This window comes from Actinia tenebrosa, unplaced genomic scaffold (assembly GCF_029948245.1).
Source record: "Actinia tenebrosa isolate PJP-AT-01 unplaced genomic scaffold, QUT_ActTen_1.0 PGA_scaffold1__47_contigs__length_23844297, whole genome shotgun sequence".
Taxonomy (NCBI): domain Eukaryota; kingdom Metazoa; phylum Cnidaria; class Anthozoa; order Actiniaria; family Actiniidae; genus Actinia; species Actinia tenebrosa.
In genome coordinates this window covers 18,066,498-18,079,807 of record NW_028292578.1, presented here as the reverse complement: position 1 = coordinate 18,079,807, position 13,310 = coordinate 18,066,498, and the positions used below count along the sequence as shown (strand labels likewise).

General features: G+C 37.5%; 2 protein-coding genes across 2 annotated transcripts; one reads left to right on the top strand and one right to left on the bottom strand.

Annotated features, from left to right (window-relative positions):
• Positions 1–3,932: 3,932 nt before the first annotated feature.
• Positions 3,933–4,992, top strand: LOC148910011 (uncharacterized). Its single transcript, XM_089032949.1, has 2 exons — positions 3,933–4,188; positions 4,526–4,992. Exons 1-2 carry the CDS (start codon positions 3,933–3,935, stop codon positions 4,990–4,992), a joined length of 723 nt encoding a protein of 240 aa, XP_088889075.1.
• Positions 4,979–13,283, bottom strand: LOC116307600 (uncharacterized). The gene is made up of 14 exons (XM_089032919.1): positions 12,339–13,283; positions 11,888–12,125; positions 11,360–11,468; positions 11,124–11,227; positions 10,762–10,877; positions 10,334–10,407; positions 9,884–10,161; positions 9,604–9,755; positions 9,269–9,353; positions 8,813–9,012; positions 8,576–8,668; positions 8,273–8,489; positions 7,931–8,017; positions 4,979–7,700 (listed from the first exon to the last, which is right to left on the bottom strand). The coding sequence occupies exons 1-14, from the start codon at positions 13,281–13,283 to the stop codon at positions 5,974–5,976; spliced, it is 4,425 nt and encodes a 1,474-aa protein (XP_088889045.1). The 3' UTR covers positions 4,979–5,973.
• Between the last annotated feature and the right edge of the window lie 27 nt (positions 13,284–13,310).

Below are 13,310 nucleotides of genomic sequence, written 5' to 3'. Positions count from 1 at the left end.
CATGTCCTGACATGATTCATGATCATGATCAATAGTGGAAATGGTGATTGTAGTGGTGATGATGATAGTGGTAATGGTGATTGTGGTGGTGATGATGATAAGGGTAGTGATTGTGGTGGTGATGATGATCATGATGATCAATAGTGGTAATGGTGATTGTGGTGGTGATGATGATTGTGGTGGTGATGATGGTAATGATGGTGATTGTGGTGGTGATGATGATAGTGGTAATGGTGATTGTGGTGGTGATGATGATGATTATGATCGATAGTGGTAGTGGTGATGATGATAATGGTAATGATGGTGATTGTGGTGGTGATGATGATAGTGGTAATGGTGATTGTGGTGGTGATGATGATAATGGTAATGATGGTGATTGTGGTGGTGATGATGATAGTGGTAATGATGATTGTGGTGGTGATGGTGATGATGATGATGATGATCAATAGTGGTAATGGTGATTGTGGTGGTGATGATGATAGTGGTAATGGTGATTGTGGTAATGATTGTGGTGGTGATGATAGTGGTAATGGTGATTGTGGTGGTGATGATGATAGTGGTAATGATGGTGATTGTGGTGGTGATGATGATAGTGGTAATGGTGATTGTGGTGATGATGATGGTAATGGTGATTGTGGTGGTGATGATGATGATGATGATGATCAATAGTGGTGATGATGATCAATAGTGGTAATGGTGATTGTGGTGGTGATGATGATAGTGGTAATGGTGATTGTGGTGGTGGTGATGATGATGATGATCAATAGTGGTAATGGTGATGATGATAGTGGTAATGGTGATTGTGGTGGTGATGATGATGATGATGATGATCAATAGTGGTAATGGTGATTGTGGTGGTGATGATGATAGTGGTAATGGTGATTGTGGTGGTGATGATGATAGTGGTAATGATGGTGATTGTGGTGGTGATGATGATAGTGGTAATGATGGTGATTGTGGTGGTGATGATGATAGTGGTAATGATGGTAATCGTGGTGGTGATGATGATAGTGGTAATGATGGTGATTGTGGTGGTGATGATGATAGTGGTAATGATGGTGATTGTGGTGGTGATGATGATAGTGGTAATGATGGTGATTGTGGTGGTGATGATGATGATGATGATGATGATGATCAATAGTGGTAATGGTGATAGTGGTGATGATGGTGATTCTGGATACCTTCACGCAAATGTCACAGAATAAATTGATTTGCATTGCTTGCCTTCTGCCATAATAAAAAATAATAATAATAACAACTTTATTAGACAGGGTAACACCGTTACCATAAATGATAATTTTCAGGTGGCCCTAAGATTTACGAAGATTCCCGACTAAGATTCACGATTGTAAGAAACGTGAACATGCGCGTCTTGCTTTGTGGTGTAAAAAGAGAGAATTTTGAGGTCACAAATAATTTTTGTAACTATTAATTTTGACAGATTTGTGCAATGCATAACGTTTTGAGAATAAAAAGACCGGGTTCCAATGACATAATTTGTGCCATGCATAACGTTTTTAGAGTAAAGGCCAGCTTCCAATGACATAATTTTGACAGATTTGTGCCATGCATTACGTTTTAAGAACCAATGAAATAATTCGTGAGTTTTTCACAGTCAAAAAAAAAAAAAAAAGAATAAAAAAAGTATAGTTTTATTTGAAAATTTCGCCACAAATTTTTGACTTGTATTTCCACTGCAACTAATTGACTAATAAGTAGGGTCTGGGTACGAGAATGTCTGGGTACGATAATTCGTTATGCAAAAGCCGTTATATGTATTCGTTTTCAAAAGACGCTCTTTGTATAATAAATTTACTCCTTGTGCTCAAACATCTCGCACTTTTAATGCTTTTCACTGAGATATCGAGGTTAAAAAATACAAAATAATTTCGAAGATAAAAAAAATTTCCTATCTCCTCGTGTCCATAAATTAATGGGGTTCCATTTTATGCTAAATTAAACTTGTGTATAAATTATTGCTTGATGGTAATGTACTTACCTTTAAAACTTCACCAATGAAGTCATCCAACTTCTTCCTCTGACTATCTTTGTAAGTTGAACCAGGAAACAGCTCGCCCATGACGAGCTTTGCACAAGAGAAAAAAATATGCAAATGAGCTTAGGAGCGATTCAATCGCTCGTAAACTAAAGTTAATTGGAATATGAACCCCTAAAATCAACACAAACACCACGGGTGTTTGACAGCAAAAGCCGTATAATGTCATTTGACGCATCATCAATACACTAGTTATTTGCCCATTTGGAAAAGCTCATGTTTGGAATGCGTGATGATTTGATTCTGTTGCATTATTCACTCGATCATTTGATTGTTGTAAATTTTATCAAACAAACCAAAAATATACATCAGTAGATAATGAAATGTGTATCTAGAGAATATCAAATTAACTTATTTGACACAGAAACAAATTATCGGTATTAAAATAATGAGTAACTGCATTGAAGAAAAAAACATTTATAGCACGATTCAAGCCATTACCTACAACAGTGTAATAAAGTACAGAATGATTATATATCATGAATGGAAACAAGCAAACTATATCATAAAACTGGCCTTAACGTCTAATAATGATGGTCGCTTATTTGAATTGTCCGATAAGCACTCGTATACTAATTGCGGTACTTGAAGCTTACGACGTTCTGAAACAAAAGTCACCATTTTCCCAAAGGAGTACACATCACTGCTTACACTAGGCGGCGCTGAACCTTTCATTACCTCTGGAGCAATATAATGGTCTCTATAGTTCAGTCTAGGCGATCGTCGCCTCGCGAGACTAACTTCTACGCTGCATCCAAAATCAATTATGACCGGATTGTAACTTGTATCACTGAACTTTTCCAGCACAACATTATTTGATTTAAGGTCGTTGTGTATAATGCCCCGTTGATGTACATGCTGTAAGGCATCAGCAACCATACCAAAAATCTCGTACCAGGTTTTGATGTCCAGCGGAGGATTCGCCCTCGTAGCGTCATAAAGCGTAACATTGGTGTTTTGTTCTCCGTGGTATAAAAGGACAATCTTTATAGGCTTTTGTTTTATACACACGCCAAATAAAAATGTATCATATGAGCTTCGTGCCTTGCTGCTTTCTGTAACTCTGGCAGTTTCTTTTGACCATCATTATCTAAATACTCTTTCACTGCTACAACAAGGCCGCGATATTTTGCCAGAAAACAACGGCCATATGTGCCTTGACCAAGCGGTCTTGCCTCCTCAGTGATTGTAATGAGAGCAGGATCTAGTTCTTTTAGTTCGGCTTTTTGATTTGCTCGCTTGTTTTCATTTCGACTTTGGATTAGAGGAATAACTCTATCTGTCTGGCGTTCTTCGCGAACTCTTTGAAGCGCTGCATCGACCATTTGACGACCACGGAAATTCGAAGGTCGAGTAGAAATGGACTGTGCTCGTGAAACAGAATGTGCCTGAGTAGAGGCATTCACTTTTGTTATGCGAGCTTTTGCCTGCAATTCAGCTATTTCCGTGCTATATTCTTTTAAAAGCTTGTCTTTTTTTTCCTGCTTATTTGCAGCACGTTCTTTTGTTTTCTTCCTGGCCATCCATTGTTTTCGTTTTAGTCGCTTTATCTCCTTTAGTTTTTTAAGATGCCTCTCAGTCTTATCTTTGTCTTTCCTAACTTTCTTCATAGTTATACTTTCACAGTGTAAGCTAAGTTATCAGGGTGCGTTTTCACTAGGCCGACAATTAAAGGCAACTCCTTTCTAAAACACCGGAAATAACACCATTTTAGACTACCTAAACAGCTGGTTTGATTCGTTGGTCAAGTAAACACAATAGCCAATCATTATTAGCAGTATTTTGGATTCCTTAACATCCGATTTGGTTTAGTTTGCCTACTCTTGTATTGAGGCATCGTTTCGGTTGACATTTGTTAAAGTTTCTTTGTCAGAATATGCCTCCTTTCAACATTTCTTGTCAGACTTGTGGAAAACAATTCCGAACAACACATTCCTTAAAAAAACACTGGCTGCAGAAACACCCTCGCATTAATCGTCCAAAAGTTTTTTCAGTTACCGCCGACGCTCGTGAAGTTGACATTCCTCAGCCTGAACGAATGTCGAAACGATCTTTGATCTACAAGAACTATATGCTATGGTTAGACACTGTTGTTGAAAGAATTAACAACACGCTTCATCCAAAGGCCCCAGGTATATTTTTGATTGTTACTTACGATTATAACGTTGGACTGACTGAGTGTTTATCAATATATCAAACACGCGATCGCGTTCTTCCTTTAGTCGTATCGAAGGACGAACTTTTTCGATTGTTTGAAATTACTTATCAATTTCACGAATATTTCTTGGAGAAAATCAAAGAAAACTTTGCCCAAATTTAATTCAAATTAAGAACACATCGAAACCACTGTCAGAGTAGTGAATTTCTTTGTTTTTCCTCATTACATATTCATAGCAATGCTACAATTACCGCAATGCTTAATAATCTATCATATTTATAGTTAAATCGTATTTGATTTGCCTATTTTAGCCAAATGGAACAAAATAGAACTGCTCCACGTTCCGGTGGAGTATCTCAAGCAGTTGCTTGCAGATATTGGGGACATCGAGGTCAACGCGGTCAAGGAGGTTACACATTGGCGTCCACCAATTATGTGCTCCTCGGCAACTAAAATAACGTACAGGACCTACAATCTGGAGCGAGTAGAAGGTACTTTTAGTACGAAAAATGTACCGCTGAGAAAGAGTTGCAACTGGAGTGGGCACGAAGAGTTAGAAGACACAGAAATGCCCGAGATCCTCACAGCGGAAGACGCAATACAGGTTGCAATGACCCGGGGTAAGAGAAAACGCATGACGTGCAGCTCTGAACTAAAAATTGATCAAGACAAACCCACAAGGGAATATGACCTCATCTGGTGGTCGGACTTATATAAAACACAAGGATATGGAAAACTTTGCCTTAGATTTTATGTAGGAAAAGTTGTCTTCGAGTAAATTTCATTTAATTTTATCTATTCCATTTCTTCTGTAATAATACATAAATGGAAAAAGGAAACCTAGTAATAATGCTTACATGACTGACCCAAGTAGACACCAGGTGATACATCACACAGACATACAGGTGTGCAAGGCACCCAAGCACATCTGTTGCCTACAGGTCTCTAAAGCTTTGCTACTTTTATAGTTAGAGTAACAATAAAAAATAAAAATTTGGAAACCTAGTAATATTGCTTACATGATTGACCCAAGTAGACACCAGGTGATACAAGTCACACAGACATACAGGTGTACAAGGCACCCAAGCACATCTGTTGCCTACAGGTCTCTAAAGCTTTGCTACTTTTATAGTTAGAGTAACATTAAAAAATAAATATTTGGAAACCTAGTAATATTGCTTACATGATTGACCCAAGTAGACACCAGGTGATACAAGTCACACAGACATACAGGTGTACAAGGCACCCAAGCACATCTGTTGCCTACAGGTCTCTAAAGCTTTGCTACTTTTATAGTTAGAGTAACATTAAAAAACAAATATTTGGAAACCTAGTAATATTGCTTACATGACTGACCCAAGTAGACACCAGGTGATACATCACACAGACATACAGGTGTACAAGGCACCCAAGCACATCTGTTGACTACAGGTCTCTAAAGCTTTGCTACTTTTATAGTTAGAGTAACATTAAAAAACAAATATTTGGAAACCTAGTAATATTGCTTACATGACTGACCCAAGTAGACACCAGGTGATACATCACACAGACATACAGGTGTACAAGGCACCCAAGCACATCTGTTGACTACAGGTCTCTAAAGCTTTGCTACTTTTATAGTTAGAGTAACATTAAAAAACAAATATTTGGAAACCTAGTAATATTGCTTACATGACTGACCCAAGTAGACACCAGGTGATACATCACACAGACATACAGGTGTACAAGGCACCCAAGCACATCTGTTGACTACAGGTCTCTAAAGCTTTGCCCAGTCCAGAATCTGCACTAGAAGTCTTGCCCTGTGGTAGTCCATGTCAGTATACTGCCAGCTGATATTGTTTATGGTACTAGGACCCTTCAAAATGAAGTCTCTTGCAGCTAGAATTACTCCAATTCCACAGCTTCCAGTTCCTACAGATGAATGTGTGCTTTGAGTGGGCATACCAAACCGTGTGGGGTTGGAAACATTTGACCAGAACTTGGGCTTGAACCTCGATGCTGGGTACAGGTCATGGAGAATATCCAGTCCATTCTTTAATAGCTGTAGGTTATTTGGTGGAATTGGGATTTTCATGCCATCATCAAACATCAATTGCTGATTGGTCAGGTCAACATAGGTAAGACCCCAATGACTTCTGCCTGTGTAATGGACTGGTAATATTATTTGTGAGATTTTAGAAGGGTCGCGGCTGTTAATTATTCTCTTCAATTGATCTTTTTTAAAATCCTTGTTACTGGAAGTCATCCAACAGAAAAACTCAGAAGGCATATACAGGGTGTTTTCAGTGCCACACTGCAAGAACTTTCCAATGCAAATATCAATCAGGAAGTTGTCAACATATCGCTCCTCTACAAGATCACAGTAATTGAGGGGATCAATTGACTTCCCATTGTTTAGCAATATTGGCTTGAAAGAAACGGTGTGCCACATTGCCTTCTTAACCATTTCCGCCTCTTGTTTGTTCAGACTGCCTTTCAAAATCCACCTCTCTTCAGCAACCAATTTTTGTTTTGTCTCACAAATAAAACAAAATTTCTTTAAAACATCCAGCCCATCGAGGTCAAAGTTTCCAAAGCCAGGAAGCTGTATTCCCATTGGAATTTTTTTTCGTTTCACTCTTTCTCTATTAATGAGTGCCTCCGCATCACAGACGGTAGCTTCACAAGGGCGTATAGCTAGCAAATATGGATCCGCTACTGTGAATGTACCATACAGGACTTTCATTATACCAACAGCAAAAGAAGCCTTTGGGAGCCTGTCTGCCAAGGAAGCCATTTCCCATCTAGTCATTTGCACTGACATGCAGACTGACAATGGTGGACTGATGGGACGTGGTGTACACGAAGGTGTTGGAGAGGGTGTTAGAACTGGACTACTTGATGGGGTGGATGGTGGTGATACTGGTTGGCCAGGTGTTAGGACTGGACTACTTGATGGGGTGGATGGTGGTGATACTGGTTGGCCAGGTGTTAGGACTGGACTACTTGATGGGGTGGATGGTGGTGATATAGGTCTGCCAGGTGTTAGGACTGGACTACTTGATGGGGTGGATGGTGGTGATATAGGTCTGCCAGGTGCTGGAACTGGACTACTTGATGGGGTGGATGGTGGTGATATAGGTCTGCCAGGTGCTGGAACTGGACTACTTGATGGGGTGGATGGTGGTGATATAGGTCTGCCAGGTGCTGGAACTGGACTACTTGATGGGGTGGATGGTGGTGATATAGGTCTGCCAGGTGCTGGAACTGGACTACTTGATGGGGTGGATGGTGGTGATATAGGTCTGCCAGGTGCTGGAACTGGACTACTTGAAACCTGTGTGCCCTTTACCTTGTCGTATTCATATTCAAGGAAATCAGTTCCAAACATGTCTGTTAATAATCTATCCATGGATCTGATCCACTCCATCTTTTCTTGAGACCAAGTGATCTTCTGGTCTTTAAGACGCCACCCACATCCTCGAAAGTGAAAATTCTTTTTTCCTACAAAAAAAGAAAATGAATGAAAAAGAAAATGTGACAATACAATTTGAAAATATTCAAAGAATGGGAACCAGCTGCTGATGCCACTAACAATACATAATAGTGCAGTTGAACATGACATGTTCAATGTCTGAACTTTATCATGGTACACATATACAATGAACTATCTTAATTTACATATCGCAAGTCATAACAAAATTAATGTTTGAGAACAAGTACTTTTCACTAACCTGAATCAAGGCATTTTACTGCTTCGCGGAATGTATATCTCAGCTCCAGTAGATGGGTTGCATACCAATGGGTGAGTATTTGGTCCACTTAATGGTGAAAACATTAAAGTAGAATAAGATAAATGATAACAGAGCATATGTATGCAGTAAAACCATGAAACAAAATCAAAGTAGATACTGAAAAAATAAAGCATCTTTATTTATTGTATTTCATTTGTTGATTATTTGCTCTGGTTGTATTAAGTCATTAATAAGTACTATTTTGGGGATACCAACTTTGAGCTTGTTTCATGGTCTTAATGCACTTGCTTTATTAGATGGAAGAATGACAGTTCTACATACATGATTCTCCAGGGCCTGCCTGATCATGGTTTGTTGCTCTGGAATACAACTGGCGATGCAACTTGTGCGAGGCTTCGAATCCTTGCCCAGAATAATGATACATTGACCTAAAATGTCGGAGTAGCATTGCACTATGATCAATGGTCAAATGGCCATAATCACCTGTGCCAAGGGTTACACCAAACAATTTCTTAAGGAGAAATCCCCATTCCTTACACTGAAAAAAAAAAACATTAATCAATGAAAACAAAGCTACAGAATGCAAGTGGTGATTGATAACCACTATGCAGACAATTATCATACCTTGATATCATGAATATCTATGTGCTGATTGTCATCCTCATCAAAGACAGTTTCTCTCATGGTGAGTGCAATTTCTCTCCATTTGGAACAAACCTGAAAGAGAGAATGTAAACACTTAGTAATAAAACCAAATGACAGTCAATGCTCTCTTTTAATCCAGAGTACAAAATTTGCTTTTCTGGTAATTGAATTTAGAACACTGTGTAAACGACAGAATCTCAGTGAATGGATTAATACCTTAACAAAAAATTCTCTGTGTAGCTCTGCTACATATTGAGAAAAGCTTTCGAGAGATGAGTTATTCATAGTTTTCCTCTTTTTTTTTCGTGGCTCTTCAGCTGTAGCATTCTGTGCTGCAATTTCAGCAAATTTGGAAGCAACTTCTTTCTGTTTCTTTTCCCATTCGTCAAAGGAATTTTGCAAAAACTTCTCAAAAGCTAAAAAGAAGAAAATGACACTCAGCTATTGAAGCAACTGATAAACTGAAGTATTAAGAAAGGCAGTAACTATATAAAATATCAAACAAATCTCATTCCATTCCATGTAACAACTCGGAGCCCAGTTGTTAATCTTAGGTTAACTCTTAAAAATACATATAGAGTTAATCCTGCATTAACATTTATCAAGCCCTGAAACTTAGAAAGCAGTTTCATTTTGTGTAAATAATCTAAAAAAACCCTTTAATTTTCTAACCTGGACAGTCTTTGATGTTGACTTCTTCTTGGTGTGTACCAAAATCTCTCTCGAAGAACCCTCGCTCCAGAATATCACTGATGTACTGCATACAAGAAATTACAAAAAAATCACAAATGGTGTTAAATCCAAATATCCGATCTACCATGGTTCACAATATACATAATGTTGATAAAGTTAACAAATAATACTAAGTTTTGTTTAATGATGCAAAGCAACTTCAATAATATTTGTTTGATACAGGAAACCTTTCTACACCTGCAGTTTTTTCCCCTCCAAACTGTTACATTCCATTTCACCGCTTGGATGATGTGCTAATTATGAAGGCTTTTTACCTTTTTTCTTTCACCAAAAAATCTTATGTATTCCAAAAGCTCATCCTTGGCAGCTCCTTTGCTTGACATATAGTATTTTTTCATTTTTTCCAAAGGAAGGGCAGCCATCACGATTGTGTCCATGTTTGTGAGAATTTGTCTTTCTGTGTTACCTTATAAAGTCCAAGATAGAAAGTCAAAAATGAAAAATATTAAGGTCAAAATTAGCCATTGTTTACATAACCACATATTATGTGGTTGACTTATTTCCCAGAGTAAACTAACAAAAAATCTCAATTACCAGAAAAAGAAGCCACGTTGATATTAGTTCTGTTTATAGCACATTCTTGCCCTGGTTTCTCCTTTACTGTGATGCGGGAGAAATTTCTTTGGTTGTCTGGCCCATAATACTTAAGGGTGTTATTCAGTTCTTCAAGGGAACCAATCCTGTACGCCAGATACCCCAAAGACTTAATTAGTTGTTCAGTATTGCGCATTTCACAATGCAATGAACACAAGTTAATCTGGCTCAGATCCTCCTCCAGAAGAAACGTAAGGTCATCTCTTATACCTTTTGACCTACAATGGAAGATATCACAAAAAATATTGCAATTATAATTAATATAAATACTTAAAGTTGTTAGGTTTGGATCAGCAGAATATATTTATTGCAAAATTTTGGCCCACTTGGATCATATTTGATTTAATAACTGTCTTTAATTTTAGAATGACACAGCAGAAAAAAAGTTACCTGCCAATATTGGCTTTTGATGCTAGACATCCAACACATGTTTCATCTAAGTTGGCACCATGCTGAGTACATGCCTGTTGAAATTTATTTCATAAAAGAACTGTGAAAAATTACTTTAATCTGTGATAAGTACTGTCATTCATAGTTGAAAAATATAAGACATTAGAGCATTTTTTTGCAATGCAACAAGCAAAAGTATAATCATATTCTAATGGGTTTGCATAATTCTATGCTTTAAATTTGCTGCAAAGCATGCTTTTAAAATAGCAATATTATTTGGTAAAACCAACCAGCTTGACCTCAAATGTGTTGGTGCAAATTAGAAGTATGCACTTCACACTGGACCAGTAAATGAAAAAAGTCATCTTGCTTATGTTTCTTGTTTATATTTGTTTATGATAAATCAGTACAGAAAACTAGTTACTTACCCTTATTGCATCACAGAAAGCACAAAACTGGCAAGAGAGACCCTTTCCACCAAGAGCAAAGTTTTCATCTTCTGGCTTTGCCAATAAAATGAGCAGTGCTTTGTAGTCTATGGTAACTGCATGGAAAACATATATATATTAACATTGTAGGATATAAGTACTTTATAAATGATTGTCTAACCAGACTTGATGAGACATATGTTTCTTAGTAGAAATATGGAGTAGAAATAGTAAAGAAAACAAAAAAGAAAACGTTAATTGCATTTCTGAGATAAGATATGTATTATATAATAGAGATGATTTGTAATTCTTTTGAGACATGCATAATCATAGTTAATAACTCTAAAGAATTTGATCAGAACCTGTGAAATTCAAGTTGTATTTCTTTCCATCCACTAAAAGACCATGCCTTTTAATCTGGTTTTTCTGGACTTTCAAAACAGCAAGTAATTGTTTCAAGCTCTCCCTAAATTTCAAAAGAAGTAGGTTAATAGGAGTTTCTGTGTAATGAATGGTCATGGATGACAGTCATCCATCCCTCTCTATCTTTCTCCCCTTAATCCTTCCTTTAAAAATGTTGTATTCATGCAATTCATACCTTTTTTCTTCGCAGTTGCCAATTGCAATGGGATAAACAGAAAGGGCACTTTCAGATGACTTCTCTTTAAACCCTATTGGCACAACACCCACTGCAACCTGACTTTTCCCTGTGAGAAATATTTAGGAAAAATTCAAAATCAATAGAGACATAAAAATGTTATGTACATGGCCTGCTTTTTTAATTTAGGTTTTAACAAAAAATGTAAAATGGACAAAGTTGGTTTTGATCCACCCTCAAATTCTGGCATGTGGTCAATATTTTATAATTTCTAAATTATGATGTTATATCATAATATCAATGGGTTACAGGTGCTATCGATTTTGAACATGTTTATTGCTGGCAGTATAATTATGGCCAATGCAGTATTAGTACACATTGGTGTTGGACTCACATTGATACAGTGGCATCTTTCCTATCTTATCTGTTTCTGCAAGTCATGAAACACTATTGTTTTATGTGTTGTTGTTTTTCTTTTTTTTTCTTTTTTTCTTTTTTTTTTGCACTTTCAGTTTAAGGAATAATTACCTCCAAGAGGTCGGCCATCAATCTTTATGTTGAACTCGATTTCAGACTGATCAGATGAAGCATATAGTCTGTGTTCTCTTATAGCCCAGACAAGAGTAGTTGGGAGATCAACACAGCAAGCATCAAAACTGGTGTTCATTTTGTTGACATTCAGTGTCTGGCGGACCACCTTGAAGATCAGGGCCTTTATTGCCTTTACTTGATTTTTGGTGATTAGTATTGGTGTGTCTGAATTTCTCTATATAACAATAGAAGGACAATAATACGAAAACTTAGTATAAGACAAGAGTTTTTTTGACTGAAAGGAATGAAGGTGAAGAGAAAGAAAAAAAGGAAGAAAGGAAGAGAAAGGAAGAAAGAAATAAAGAAAATAAAGAAAGGAAGGAATGAACTAAGGAAGGAAAAATAAAAGGAAGAAAATTATAATATGCATAATAGAAAAAAAGCTTACTCCACTTCTTCCAAGATGTGTAACATTCAGCATGGTTTGCCAAGCAGAATCTGGTAGTCGAGTTTTCAGCTTGAAATACAAAAGTGCCCAGTCAGGTACCCTCATTTGGCACAAAATTTTATGCGAGACATCGTCTGAAAAAAATCCCCATATTCCATTTTTATTACTCTTTGATTCCAAGATGCGATTGAAAACCTCTGAAATTATATTCCTGACTTCATCCTTTTCCTTTTCTGCGCCAGTGACATAGAAATGTCCGAGAACAGACGAAATTGACTCTTTATGTTTAGCACAAATGTCTTTCAACGACGAAAATATATTCTCACATTTTAGTGCTACCATTTTTTTTCTAGTTGTGGAGCCAAGGGTATCATTTCTAGTAACTTCATCAGCACTGGAAGAAATGGCGGGAACTTGCATTTCTGGTGCTGATTTCTTGTAATGGGCAAGTTCTTCCTCTAACTTTGCTATCTGTGCACTTAGGTTGTTGAGCTTAACTGTGTATAAAGTGGTAGATATGTACGTCGTGTTTTCCCTCTGAGACGGCGTTTTATCGTTTTCCGACTCCAAATCAAGCATGTTTAAAGATCGGAAAGCAGATTTCAATAAATATGACCCTTCGAAGCCATTCGCCGGAAATTCGCGCTGGCGCAGAATGCCAACCAAAAGGCCAAAAGTAGAAGTAACGTATACATGACTTGGCTGCTTTTGGCAATTACTAACTTCCAAGGTACGTGTGTCGCCATTCCTACGAACATACAACTCCTTTCTTTGTATGTACTGGATTTCGGAAGGGAACCGAGTGAAAATGTAATTTTTCGCGTAATCTCGCGGTCTCACTCCACATACTTCTTTTTCCAGGAAGAACCATTGCTTATCTGGATCAAGAGAAGCACCATGCACTTGAATGGGCCGAAAAGCATCGGACAGAGAACACTCCGCCATCGCTTTTCGGCGGCAAATGCTGCGTTT

Bases quoted from the DNA above. Each gene is read 5' to 3' on its own strand.
- LOC148910011 (XM_089032949.1), top strand. From the start codon at position 3,933: ATGCCTCCTTTCAACATTTCTTGTCAGACTTGTGGAAAACAATTCCGA. The intron at 4,189-4,525 runs GTATATTTTTGA...TGCCTATTTTAG, and splicing joins GCTTCATCCAAAGGCCCCAG to CCAAATGGAACAAAATAGAA.
- LOC116307600 (XM_089032919.1), bottom strand. From the start codon at position 13,283: ATGGCGGAGTGTTCTCTGTCCGATGCTTTTCGGCCCATTCAAGTGCAT. The intron at 12,126-12,338 runs GTAAGCTTTTTT...ATTGTTATATAG, and splicing joins CACATCTTGGAAGAAGTGGA to AGAAATTCAGACACACCAAT. The intron at 7,701-7,930 runs GTTAGTGAAAAG...CTTTTTTTGTAG, and splicing joins AGTAAAATGCCTTGATTCAG to GAAAAAAGAATTTTCACTTT.